At 33.8% G+C, this 14,085-nt stretch overlaps 1 protein-coding gene across 1 annotated transcript in view; it reads left to right on the top strand.

Moving 5' to 3' along the window:
* The window catches only part of LOC134376152 (putative N-acetylated-alpha-linked acidic dipeptidase), a 31,696-nt gene that overhangs the window by 14,512 nt on the left and 3,099 nt on the right, over positions 1–14,085 (top strand). Inside the window, exons 5-8 of the mRNA XM_063094808.1 lie at positions 5,433–5,524; positions 6,353–6,443; positions 13,176–13,440; positions 13,739–13,820. Coding sequence (XP_062950878.1) covers positions 5,433–5,524; positions 6,353–6,443; positions 13,176–13,440; positions 13,739–13,820 — 530 coding nt within the window. The remainder of the gene's footprint in view (positions 1–5,432; positions 5,525–6,352; positions 6,444–13,175; positions 13,441–13,738; positions 13,821–14,085) is intronic.

The raw sequence follows: 14,085 nt of genomic DNA on the forward strand, positions 1-14,085 counted from the left end.
CTCTTACAGTATTTTCAGAAACAAGCAAGAGAAATGAGCCACATCATTTACAGACATGCATAACCAAACCAAAAAGGACCCAAAATACCAAAAAAAAAGCCAGGCACGCAGACCAAACAAAATAATAAATCAGTTGTGCAGAACTGAAAACAAATTCACCAAAAAAGGACAGGCCTCACAGACAGAATGTAAATTGTGTAGAAACCAGATTTCTCAAACCAGGACACTTGTCTTTCTACCAGAAGAGGCTTGCCAAAAAAATAAAAATAAATAAAAAAAACAAAAGCTTTCCTGGTCTCAATAAGGTGACTTTGTACCAAATCCTAAGTAATGTCAAAGAACTGACCAAAGGGAGGAAGTCCGAGAATCTGAGAGAAGATTCACCAGGGCAGAAAGGGTGACCCCAGAAATGTAGAGCATCAGGGCTTGGTTTACACAGCACTCAGATCCTGGGGCTGCCAGTTTGTCCAAGGTGAGCTTACTTGGTCCTGCTTCTGAACACCATTTATGTCAAACTGAATTACAGAGAGAGGCTTTCTAAAAGAAAATGATGCTTATTCAGGAATAGGGCATTGCAGTGAGAATACACATGCTGTAGTAAACTATGTGGGTATTCAGAGAGGTAAAGGAAGACAAAAGAAAAATGCAGAGCATTACATGATTGTTTTGGGATAATTATCCTAGGCTACAAGGATCAATAACAAGGGTGGCAACATTCCGAGGTTGGACAGGCAGTGGCTGGGCATATGTCCTTCCAGAAGAATTTTTGTGTGTGTAAGGTTGTGATGGACTCTGTTCAAGGTTACGGTTTTTGCAGAGTCTTTTGTAATAGTTCCCGTCATCAAGCATTTATGCGTGAGAACCCTCCCATCATGACCTTCCCCAACTCTTATTTGTCGGGGTTTGACACAGTGAATCATTTTGATTCTGACAACTTTCACAACGTGATAAAATTACCAACTAAAATGTAGTTACCAAGAAAAACACATTTTTTTTCTTCAAATAGGGATTGTAAATAAAACCTAAATGCCATTAAGCCTTGGTTTCAAAAGCATGGGATTTAATCATATATCTTAACTTCTTTTAGAGGAAAATTAAAATTAATTTGAAAATATCTATCTAGTTATTTAAGAGCTTCATCATTTGCCTTCAATGTTATCAATTACCATGCAATGTATAAAAATTAAAATCTCTGAAACATGGTATTCCAGAGAATTCCCACCATTTATGCAATTTAAGATGAATGCTAAAGAAACTTCGCAGTTATTTTTATTTACTAGCTGGGTTGGTGGCACCCTGTGACTTGCAAAAATATTGCACTGTAGGTCAGGTTTGAAATTATGTGATGCTTGTAATTTTATATTTTGTTTTATTTTGCTGTGTTTCTTTTAGGATAGTGATTTGTAACATTTTGAATTTTGCTCATAGACTGAAAATTTAGTAGTATACTTTCACACTATTTCAAATTTGCCTTTTTTAGAATAAATGAAGTTTTGCTGTCCCTTGTATCAAAGTTTCATGTAAATTTATAAACATGACAAATTGTTTTATTGCTTCATTCATTCATATTTTACAAGTTAAGATGTTGACATAACATCTCTCATGCTTATGCATCTCTCTTCATGCTTATGCAAATTTAATTTTTGTCCTGATAGAACTTTGCATATATATCTATTATAGTACCTAATTGAATTCTACCTTTTTAAAAATTGATTATGCATATTCATGGGGTACAAATCTGACCATCACCACTTGTGCACAAGATGTGATGGCCAGGTCAATACTATGAGCATGCCCATTTCCACGAATTGCAGTTATTCTCCATGTCCCTAACCCAGTTAATCCCCAACCTCTCTCCACCCCTCCACCCCACTCTGCAAGCCTAGGTCTGCTCTCTTCCTCTACAAGTCCAAGTCACCTTCTTCCTTCCTTCTTTCTCTTAGCTCCCTCTTATGAGTGAAGATATGTGGTATTTTTTCTGCTGTGCCTGGCTTATTTCACTTGACACACACAATTTTCTCCAAGCTCGTCCATGTTGCTGCAAATGGCAGAGTTTCATTCTTTTCATGGCTGAGTAATGTACCACATTTTCCTCATCCAGTCTTCGGTCAATGGACATTTAGGTTGGTTCCATATCTTGGCTGTTGCAAATAAAGCTGTGATGAACATGGGAGTGCAGGTATCCCTTCAAAATGATGATTTCCACTCCGCTGGGTACATACCTAGAAGTGAGATTGCTGAATCATATGGTAGATCTACCTGTAGCCGAGAAACCTCTGTACTGTTTTCCAAAGTAGTTGTACTAATTTACAGTCCCACCGACAGTGTAGGAGTGTTCGCTTCTCTCTACATCTTCATCAGCACTTGTTATTTTCAGTCTTTTTGATTATAGCCAGTCTAATTGGGATAAGGTGATATCTCAAGGTGGTTTTAATCTGCATTTCCCTGATGATTAGTGATGTTTAGCATTTTTTCAAGTACCTTTTGTCCATGTGTATGTCTTCCTTCAAAAAATGTTTATTCAACACCTTTGCCCATTTTTTAATTGGGTTATTTATTTACTTATTTTACTGTGTAATTTCTCCAATTCCTTGTATATTCTGGATATTAATCCCTTGTTAGATGTATAGTTTTCAAATATTTTCTCCCATTCTGTAGGTTGTTGTTTCACTCTGTCGATTGTCTCCTTTGCTGTGCAGAAGCTTCTTAGTTTGATATAAACCTATTTATTTGTCTTTTCTTCTGTTGCTGGGCTTTTGTACTCTTCTTTATAAAATCTGTGTCCAGTCCTAGTTCCTGAAGTGTTTCCCCTGCATTTTCCCTTATTAGTTTTGTAGTTCCAGATCTTACACTTAAGTAAGTCTTTTATCCATTTTTAGTTGTTTATAGTATATGGTGAGGGGTGCATGTCTAGTTTCATTCTTCTGCATATTGATATCCAATTTTCTCAGCACCACTTACAGAAGAGGCAGTCTTTTCCCCAGTGTATGTTCTTGTTGCTTTTCTCAAATATCAATTGGCTATAAGCCTGTGGATTGATTTCTGGGTTCTCTATTCTGTTTTACTGGTCTGAGTGTCTATTTTATGCCAGTACCATGCTTTTTTGGTTACTATAGCTTTTAGTATCATTTGAAGTCAGATAGTGTGATGCCTCTGGCTTAATATTTTTTTGCTCAGCATTGCTTTGGCTATTCAGGGTCTTTTGTTGTTCCATGTGAATGTTAAGATTGTTTTTTTCTATTTCTGTGAAGAATTTCATTGGTATTTTGATGGGGGTTGCATTGTTTCTGTATATTGCTCTGGGTAGTATGTACATTTTCACAACGTCAGTTCTCCTAAGCCAAGAGCATAGATTGTCTTTCCATCTGATATAAGAATAGCTATTACTGCTCATTTTTGGTTTCCATTTCCATGGTATATGTTTTTCCATCTCTTCACTATTAGTCTGTGTGCACCTTTACCAGTGAGATGAGTCTCCAGAAGACAGCATATAGTTGGGTCTTGCTTTTTATCTAATCCATCAGTCTGTGTCTTTGGAGTGGGGAGTTTATTCCATTTACATTTAGGGTTTTTATTGAGAGGTATTGTTGTATTCCTGGCACTTTATGGCTTTATGTTTATATGTTTTGAGAGTAACATTTGTTCCTCACTTCTCCTTGTATTATTGATTTCAATGTTTGTGGTTTTTTTTCTTTTCTTTTTTTTTTGAGGTGGTAATATTTAGTTTCTTTTCTCTTTCTCATTTTTATTTGTGTTTTACCTAGTGTATTTTGTTCTTATTTGTTTATTCATGGTAATGATTATTGTTTTTTGGATTCCATTGCAGGACTCCCTTGAGTATTTCTCCCATGACTGGTCATGTGGTGATGAACTCTTGCAGTTTTTGCTTGCCTGGGACACACTCTATTTCTTTCTCATTTTTGAAGGATAGCCTTGCCAGATATAATATTCTTGGCTGGCAGTTTTTTTCTTTCAGTATTTTGAATATGTCATCCCATTTTCTTCTTGCTGTAGGGTTTCAGTTGAGAAGTCTGCTGTTCGACTGATGGGTGCTCCCTTATAAGTGACTTGATGCTTTTCTCCTGCTGCTTTTAGGATTCTTTCTTTGACCTTGAGAGTTACTGAATTCCTTTGGGGTGTCATATTTCTGATTTTTTCATATTTCTAGTATCTCTACGTTGATGTTTGCTCATCTGGTAGATCAGTTGCTTCTTCTGTTACTCTGAAGTAGACTTTAGGAGAAAGACTTTTTCCTCTTTTTCCAGACTCCTCCGTTGACTCTCCTTGTGACAATGAAGTTGAATATGTGGTGGGCCACCTGCACAGTAGGTGTGGATGTTACTAAGGCAGTGAGCTATCCTTGCAACAATATTACCTGTGTTCATGGCTATTGTGCACCACCTCCACAGAAGCTGTGTGAAGACTCATGGTTGTGGCATGGTGCATGGGGTCCTGCCAACTGTGTAGGTGGGGTGGGGCTAGGTAGGTGGCTGGCCTGTTCTCCTGCCTCCCTGGGTGCCTCTCCTGTCTGAATTCTACATTTTTACTTACATACTAATCATCTCTATTAGAGAGTATGCTATATGTCTTATTTATCTCTGTCTCTGGTATCTACAAAAAGTATTAAACAGTATAGGTACTCCTCTATAAACTTTCTGAATTGAGTTCATGGAAAAATAGTACATAGTGCTTTTTAAAATATAAAATAAAAACATTTTATGCCATGTATTGTTTGGTTTCCTGTAAATAACTATGGGGTATTAACTACAGTTTAGTTTGCTGAATATTTTTGGCACAACACTTAATTCTCTGTGTATAGTATTCAATAATAGGTCATATTTTACTCCCTTTATTTTCTCATTTGTAACACCAGAAAATTTATTTGAAGCCCAATGCTTAACAGAATTACCATTAATAATTAATTAAATACATTATTACTAACATTGTACTTTATTATATATTATTTAAGACTTTGGCACCCTTAGTTGCAAGAAATAATATTAAAAGGACTGCTTTTTCCCTTATCCAGTTTGCCTCTTTCCATTTTATTTTTTATAAGAGGAGAAGGAATATATGGTTTTGAGAGTAGAAAATAAAAAAATAGACAAAAGATCATACAATATGATCATTCACTTAAAAACAATGGCTTGGTAATAAGTTGGTGTAGCCTTCTTTACTATGTATTCATGCATTTATTTTTATAATGTATTTGCACCTATACAGGATCTATACAGGATAACATGAGCATTTTCCCATATTTTCAGAAACTCACTGCAATTCTTGATGACTGCTAATATATGGATCACATTCCTTGTTTTGCTAATCTATAGTTTAGCCATTCACTCCCAGTCTAATGGATATCTATCTAGGTCTTAATACATCTGATTTAAAAGTGTTGTCTTTTATTTGTTTGTTTGTTTTAATTTGTGTAGCTGCAAAGCCCTGATGAAGGCTTTGAAGGCAAATCTCTTTATGAGAGCTGGAGTGAGAAAAGTTCCTCACCTGAGTTCAGTGGTGTGCCCAGGTAAACAAACAAACAAAACTTTCTATACAGAATTTAGTCTGTGATTGTTTTGAAAATAAAAGAGTATTTTATTTCAATCAATAATTTAAAAAATTAACATTCATAATGCTCTAAAATCTCATAAAGGTAAAACAATTCTTAGGTTTACAAATAAAATGTTACTGTGTGTTTTGAAGTTAACTGTAGGTCTTCAAAAACTGATGCTCTTAACAAGAGGTAACATATACACATAGGAGATTTTTAAAAAGATTATAATGGAGGTAATGGTGGAAAGTAATTCTGTTCATATTTCAGTCCCCTCATCACTCTGTAATTATTTTTTTCTGAACATCATACAGTTAAGAAATGTGGTTACTCTAATAAAAGTATAAACATCACTTCAGCACTGTGTATCTACACAAGCAAGAGAAGAGGAATAAATATCTCAGTTGTATGAGATTGTAGATGTCAACATTATGAATAATTTTAAGTATTAAGGGCATAACATTTCTAAATTATCTGGAAAATTGTTGATTCTTTTTACTTTATCATGTATAATAACTTTAGATGATAAGATGAATTAAGTAATCTAAAGGAAAATATTTTCCAACTGAAGGAATCTCTAAAAAAATATTACATAAAATATCACTTCTACACAAAATTACGTTACAGACTTAGGTATTTTGTGATCAGAATTAATATTTCTCCCGTTATTTGCTGCATGTCTAAGGTTGTACACTTAAAAATTATATTTGTCATAGTAAGAATAAAGTTTAGTTTTATTGATTTTTAATCTTTACTTGATGAAGAAATTACTCTGAAATAATTCTCTTATTTTACCCCTAATAGGATTAGCAAATTAGGATCTGGCAATGATTTTGAGGTGTTCTTCCAAAGACTTGGAATTCCTTCAGGTAGAGCACGTTATACAAAAAATTGGGTGAGTCTATCAATAATTTCTTCAAGATTATTTATGAATATATATGTTTTTCATTTTAACATTTACTTGTACATTTTGTGGGATACAGTGTTGTTTCAATACATGCATATACTGCACAATGATTCAGTTAGGGTAGATAGCATAGTTTTCTACCTGCTAGTCCACCAAATCTCTTTCCCACCGAATCTCACCTCCCCTCCCAGCCTCTGGTAACCATTATTCTACTCTCTTACTTCTTTCTATGAGTCTGAGAATCACATTTTTTTTATTAGATTCCACATGCGAGAGAGATTGTGTGGTATTTGTCTTTCTGTGCCTGAATTACATTACTTAACATGATAATTTTCTATTCCATCCATGTTTCTTCAAATGATAGGATATCACTTTTATTTTTATAGCTGAATAGTATCCCATTATGAATATATATGACAGGTTTTTATCCATTCGTCCATTGATGGGCATTTAGGTTGATTCCATGTCTTGGTTATTGTGAATAGCATTGCAATGAATATGGGGATGCAGATGTCTTTTTGATATATTGATTTCATTTTCTTTGGATGTATACCTAGTAGTGGGATAGCTGGGTCATAAGGTAGATAAATTTTTATTTCTCTGAGGAACTTCCATGCTGTTTTCCACAATGGCAATACCCGTTTATATTCCCACTGACAAAAGAGGAGAGTTCCCTTTTCCCCACATCCTCGCCAACATTTTTTATTGTCTGCCTTTTTGATAATAGGTATTCTAACTCAGGTGAGATGATATCTCATTACAATTTTAATTTGCGTTTCCCTGATGATTAGTAATTTTGTGCATGTTTTCATGTGTCTGTTGGCCACTTGTATATCTTCTTTTGATAAATGTCTGTTGCCCACTTTTAATTGGGTTGTTGTTATTATTATTATTATTATTTTCTGTTGAGTTGAGTTCCTTATATATTCTGGATATTAGCCTCTTGTCTGATGTGTAGTTTGCAACCACTTTCTTCCATTCAGTAAGTTTTCTCTTCACTTTGTTGATAGTGTCCCTTGCTGTGCAGAAGCTTTTCAGTTTGATGTAGTCCCATTTGTGTATTTCTGCTTTAATTGCCTGTGCCTTTGTAGTCTCACTTATAAAAGTGCTGACCACTACCATTTTGCATAGTGTTTCTGCTATGTTTTCTTCTAGTTAGTTTCACAGTTTTGGGTCTTAAATTTAGGTCATTAACCTATTTTGAGTTGATTTTTGTGCATGGGAAAAATAGGAATCAAGTTTCAATCTTCTGCATGTGGATATCCAGTCTTCCCAGCACCACTTATTGAAAAAGCTGTCTTTTCCCCACTCTATAGTCTTGGCACCTTTGTTCAAAATCAGTTGGCTGTAAGTGTGCAGATTTATTTCTGGCTCTATTCTGTTCGATTGGCATATTTGTCTCTTTTTCTTCCAGAATCATTCTGTTTTGGTTACTATAGTTTTATAAAATATTTTAATGTCAGGAAATGTTATGTCTCCAACTTTGTTGTTTTTATTCAACATTGCCTTTGCAGTATGGGGTCTTTTGTAGTTCCATACAAATTTTAAGATTGTTTTTTCCATTTCTGTGATTGGTATTTTGATGGGAATTGTATTGAATGTGTAGATACCTTGGGGTGATATGGACATTTAGACAATGTTAATTCTTCCAACCCATGAATGTGGGATATCTTTCCATTTATTTGTATCCTCTTCAATATTTTTTGCCAGTGTTTTATAGATCTTTCACCTCCTTGGTTCAATTTACTCCAAGGTATTTACTTTAATTGCTAGCTATTGAGAATAGGATTACTTTTTGATTTCTTCTTTGGCGATTTCATTATTTGGATATAAGAAACCTATTGATATTTGTGTGTTGACTTTGTATCCTGCCATTATATTAAATTCATTTATTAATTCTAATAAATTTTTGGTGAAGTTTTCTGGGTTTTCTATGTATATGATCTTGGCATCTGCAAATAGAGATAGTTTATCTTCCTACTTTTCAATTTAGATGCCTTTCTATCTCCTTACTGTGCTGGCTAGAACTTCGAGTACTATGTTGTGTAACAGTGAGAGAAGTGAGCATCCTTGTCTTGTTCCAGATCTTAGAGGAAAAGCCTCCAATTTTTGTCCATTTTGTATAATAATAGCTGTGGGTTTTTCATATATGGTCTTTATCGTGTTGAGATATATTCTTCTATACCTAGTTTGTTGAGTGTTTTTGTTAGGAAGAGATACTGGATTTTATTAAATACATTTATGCATCTATTGAAATGATCATTTTTTCCCTTCATTCTGTGGATGTGCCGTATCGCATTTATTGATTTGCATGTGTTGAATCATCTTTAAATACCTGGGGTCTGTCCCACTTGATTATGGTGATAGATTTTTTTAATGTGTTGTTGGATTCTGTTTGCTAGTATTTTGTTGAGGATCTTCTCAGCTGTGTTCATTAGGGGTATTGCTCGCAATTTTTTCATTGTATGTTTTCTGGTTTTCATATGAGGTTAATGTTGGCCTTGTAGAATGAATTTGGAGGTATTCCCTCCTTTTCAATTTTTTGGAAGAGTTTGAGAAGAATTGGAATTAGTTCTTTAAATATTTGGTAGAATTCAGCAGTAAAGATGTCTGGTCCTAGGGTTTTCTTTGTTGGAAGACTTCATTATTGATTCAATGTAATTACTGGTTATTGGTGTTTTTAGGTTTTCTCCTTCTTCCTGATTCAACCTTGGTAAGTTGTTTGTATCCAGGAATTTATCCATTACTTCTAGATTTTCCAGTTTGTTTGCATATAGTTGTTCATAATAATACCTTATGATCCTTTGTATTCCTGTGATATTTTCCATTTCTGATTTTACTTATTTGAGTCTTCTCTCTTTTTTTCTTCTTTAGTCTAGCTAAAGGTTTATCAGTTTCGTTATCATTTCAAAAAACCAACTCTTTATTTCATTAATCTTTTGTATTTTTTTAATCTCTAATTTCTGCTCTGATCTTTGTTATTTCTGTCCTTTTATTTATTTTAGGTTTGGTTCATTCTTATTTTTATAGTTCCTCGTGATATAATGTTAGGTTGTTTATTTGAAGTCTTTCTTCTTTGATGTAGGCATTTATTGCTATAAACTTCACTCCTAGAATTGCTTTTGTTGTATCCCTTAGATTCTGGTATGTTATGTTTTCTTTTCATTTGTCTCCAGGAATTTTTTAATTTCCTTTTTTATTTCTTCTTTGACTCGTTTATTGTTTAAGAGCATGTTGTTTAGTTTCTGTGTGTTTGCATGGTTTTTAATATCCCTTTTGATGTTTATTTCTAGTTTTATTGCATTGCGGTCTGACAAAGTAGTTGATATGATCTCAGTTTTTGAAATTTGTTGAGGCTTGTTTTGTGACCTAACATATGAAAATGTTCCATATGCTTCTGAGAATAATGTGTATTCTGCAGTCATTGGATGAAAGGTTCTATATGTCTGTTAGGTCCTATCTGCCTAGATTAGAGATTAATTCTGATGTTTCCTGGTTAACTTTCTGTGTGGATGATCTGTCCTTTGCTGAAAGTAGGGTGTTAAAACAACCAACTGTTACTGTGTTGGAGCCTATTTCTCGCATTAGTTCCAATAGTAATCGCTTTATACAACTGGGTTCTCTAGAGTTGGGTGAATATATATTTAGAATTGCTATAGCCTCTTGCTGAATTGATCCCTTTATCAATGTATAGTAACATTCCTTATATAAATACATATATATATATTAATTCCTTGGATTGAAGTCTATTTTATCTTAAATAAGTATAGCTACTCCTGCTCCTTTTTTGGTTTCCATTTTTATGAAACATCTTTTTCCATCCCTTCACTTTAAGATGGTACATGTCTTTATAGGTGAAGTGATTTTCTTGTAGTTGATGTTCTTGTTTTTTAATCCATTGAGCCAGTCTGTGTCGTTTAATTGGTGCATTTAATCCATTTACATGTAGAATTATTATTGATATATATTCTGCCATTTTGTTACTTTTTTTTCTGGTTGATTTGTTGATTTTTTTTTTCTGATCTTACTGTCTTCCTTTTTAATTGAGTGGTTTTCTCTAGTACTGTATTTTGATTACTCACTATTTATTTTCAGTATGTCTAAGTTTTTGTATTATGGTTACCATGAAGCTCACAAACAAACTTGTTATAGGTATAACAGATTATTTTAGGCTAATAACAACTTAATTTTGATATCTAAGAAAAAAAAAACAAAGCCAACTCTAGGCTTTGGCGTCATTCCCCTTCACTTTTTGACATTGTGTTATTTCAAGTTACATCTTTTAATATTGCCTGTGTCCTATATAGTTGTGTATATGTTATTTTCTTGTTAGGTTTGTCTTTTAGTCTTCATACTAAAGATGTAAGCAGTTTATTCACCACCCTTACAACACTGGAGTATTTGGAGGTTGTCTGTGAATTTACATTACTAATAAGCTGTGTACCTTAAATGTTTTCTTCCTGCTCCTTTATATCTTATTCTTTCAGATTGAGGAACTCTCTTTAGCATTTCTTGTAAGGCAGGTCTAGTGTTGATGAATTCCCTTAGGTTTTGTTTTTCTGGCAAATACTTTATTTCTGTTTCATATTTGAAGGTTAGTTTTGCTGAATACAAAATTCTTGACTGACAGTCTTTTTCCTTCATCTCTTTGAATATATCATCCCACTCTTTTCTGGCCTGTAGGGTCTCCACAGAGAAATCCACTGACAGAAGTATTGGTGCTATGTTGAATGTCATGTGTTTCTTTTCTCTGGCTGTTTTCAGTGTGCTTTCTTGGTCTTTGGTTTTTGATAATTTGATTATGATGTGTCTTGGAGTGTTCCTCCTTGCAGTGAATTTGGCTGACAACCTCTGAGCTTCCTGTATCTGGTTGCTGTCATATTTCTCCATGCTTGGAAAATTTTCAGAAATATTTATAAATATATATTAAACAAACAATTCTGACTCCAATGAAGTGACTCAAGCATTAGAGGAATAGGGGAATTTGTGAGCAGAAGAATGTCTCAGAGGTTGATGGTGCTCCTACTGCATGGTATAGTTCCCACATATCATATCCTGAGCCCTATATTCACATGTCAGTTGGTACCAATACTCACGTCTGCCAACTTGAACTTCTGTGGACTCCCTTAAATATATATATTTTTTCTTTTGATGGCAATGTATTCACTTGTTCATTTCAGTTGGAAATGGAGGAATTGTCTATGACTCCTGTATCCTCATTATCATTCAAAATTAATCAGTATACAGACCTAAACATATTTGAATTTTTGTATATTATTGTGTCTCCCATCATTAAACAAACAGCAAATCATTAAACAACAAGTAGCATTTATAATACACCGTCAACACATAAAATTCATGATTTCTTTTGTTGTTGTTAATGATAACTTTTATAGTTTAACTTTCATCAGGTATCATATGTACATAGTTTATAAAATGTCATTACCATAAGAGCTTATGATTAAAAAAAGTGGTTCATTATCTCACTTGCATGGTCACTCCACCACTAATTTCTGTTAATCAAATGAACTCTTTTCACTTTTTAAAAATTGGTTTCTTTGATACCTACCTCTATGTTTATAAATAACATGCTTACGCTGCAACTTCACTTTTCAGTTCTATGTTGTTAAAGAAAAAAATTCTTCTGACACTTATTATAATGGCAAGAAGGACTTTATTCAAGACTATTGCAATAGGGATACTATAACAGCAGAAAGATATTGAACTCAATTCCCAACAGGACAAAGACCGCTGGGGATTTACAGCCAACATTATGTATCTATAGGTCTTTTTTGGAAAAAAGTTATTCTTCTCAGACTGTAAATCTTTAATCTCCTGCCATGGAGGTTGAGTGTAAGGCTAATATAGTGGTGGTGGTGAGGGTAGATATTGATATTATCTATATTTTACTCATGAGAATACTACTGCTAAGAAAGGTAAAGTGAACATCTAAAGTTTTTGGTAATAAGTCTTGAAGATTGGATTCAAACACTGTAAAGATAATTTCAGAGTTCCAGTCTCTTCAACACACTGCTATATAAAGTGTTCTTTTATATCGATAACAAAAAAATGAGCATCTTAAAAATGGTCAAAGATATAAATCAGCAATTCACAGTTTGAAAAGTCCTCTCCTTGTCTTTTTGTTTGTTCTTGGCTTTCCTTACACCTGTCTTAGTATCCCCTCTCTGTCCTTAGTGAGATTTCAGATCTACTGCTGAACCCTTCACCTCTCAAACTCCACTCTTCAGCACACTGTCTGTCAGAGAATCGTTTATCCACAGAATTTCAGTGATTAAACGATTTATTGTACTCCCCTGTATAATATTGTATAATGCTTATTTACTTGCCTCTAAAAGTTCTCTGTCTGTTTTCTTAAATTATTTTTACTCAACTACAATAATGTCCTGTCGTTTATTCAGAGTTTTAAAAACATTTCCACATCTATATTTTTAAAGGCAAGCCTCTTAGGTATCTTTAAAAAAGAGTTTTTATAATATTATTTACATTATTTACACATATAGTTTAATTGGCACAAACCTAAAGTGTGTTTAAATACTATAATATTAGTCTTTTAGTAAGTAGCTTACTAAGTAGGTGCTTAAGTACTTTCCTTTAATCACCATTGACCAAACATTCTTACTGATATTAATAGTAAACATGGCGCTAGGCATTTTCTTATAAGCTATCTTACAAGAGATGTATTTTGTTATTTTTTTGTAGGAAACAAACAAATTCAGCAGCTATCCACTGTATCACAGTGTCTATGAAACATATGAATTGGTGGAAAAGTTCTATGAACCAACATTTAAATATCACCTTACTGTGGCCCAGGTTCGAGGAGGGATGGTGTTTGAACTAGCCAGTTCTGTAGTGCTCCCTTTTGACTGTCGAGATTATGCTGTAGTTTTAAGAAAGTATGCTGACAAAATCTACAATATTTCAATGAAACATCCACAAGAAATGAAAACATATGGTGTATCATTTGGTATGTTACTCTTTCTCTTTCAACTTCATTATCTATATGTTTCTGTTGATCTCTGAAGTGTAATGACCTACCTAGTTTTTAGCTCATTTATTATTTATTGCTATTCCATATAATCAAATATTTACCTATAAATATTTTTTTCATTTCGTAAGTTCCCACATCTTATGACACACAAAGTAAAGATACCTTGTAAAACACAAAAGAACATGGCTTTCTGTATTGTTCCGTGTTCTTGAACTGTAGAACAACTCCATTAGAAATATTCTTAAGCTTTTCATGACCACAATTTCTGTTTCAGATTCACTTTTTTCTGCAGTAAAGAATTTTACAGAAATTGCTTCTCAGTTCAGTGAGAGACTACAAGACTTCGAGAAAACCAAGTATGTTCTACATTTGTAAGTTGTGTACATAATAGATATGCTTGAAAGGAAATACTAATTGACATTCTTTGTTGCTGAAATATTTGTGGAAATTTTTTGCTGTTTTCTGTGTCTCCCCTCTAACAAATCCTGTACAGGTCTGCCATATCTCTCAAAGACTTGCTTCCGACATTCTGAATGAGAACCGTGCCACTCAGAAATGCAATGGCTCCTCCGTGCCAACGGATTTGTTACAACATGCCCACCTGAGTATCGATGATTCTCC

The sequence above is a fragment of the Cynocephalus volans genome, chromosome 4 (assembly GCF_027409185.1).
Source record: "Cynocephalus volans isolate mCynVol1 chromosome 4, mCynVol1.pri, whole genome shotgun sequence".
In the NCBI taxonomy this organism is placed as follows: domain Eukaryota; kingdom Metazoa; phylum Chordata; class Mammalia; order Dermoptera; family Cynocephalidae; genus Cynocephalus; species Cynocephalus volans.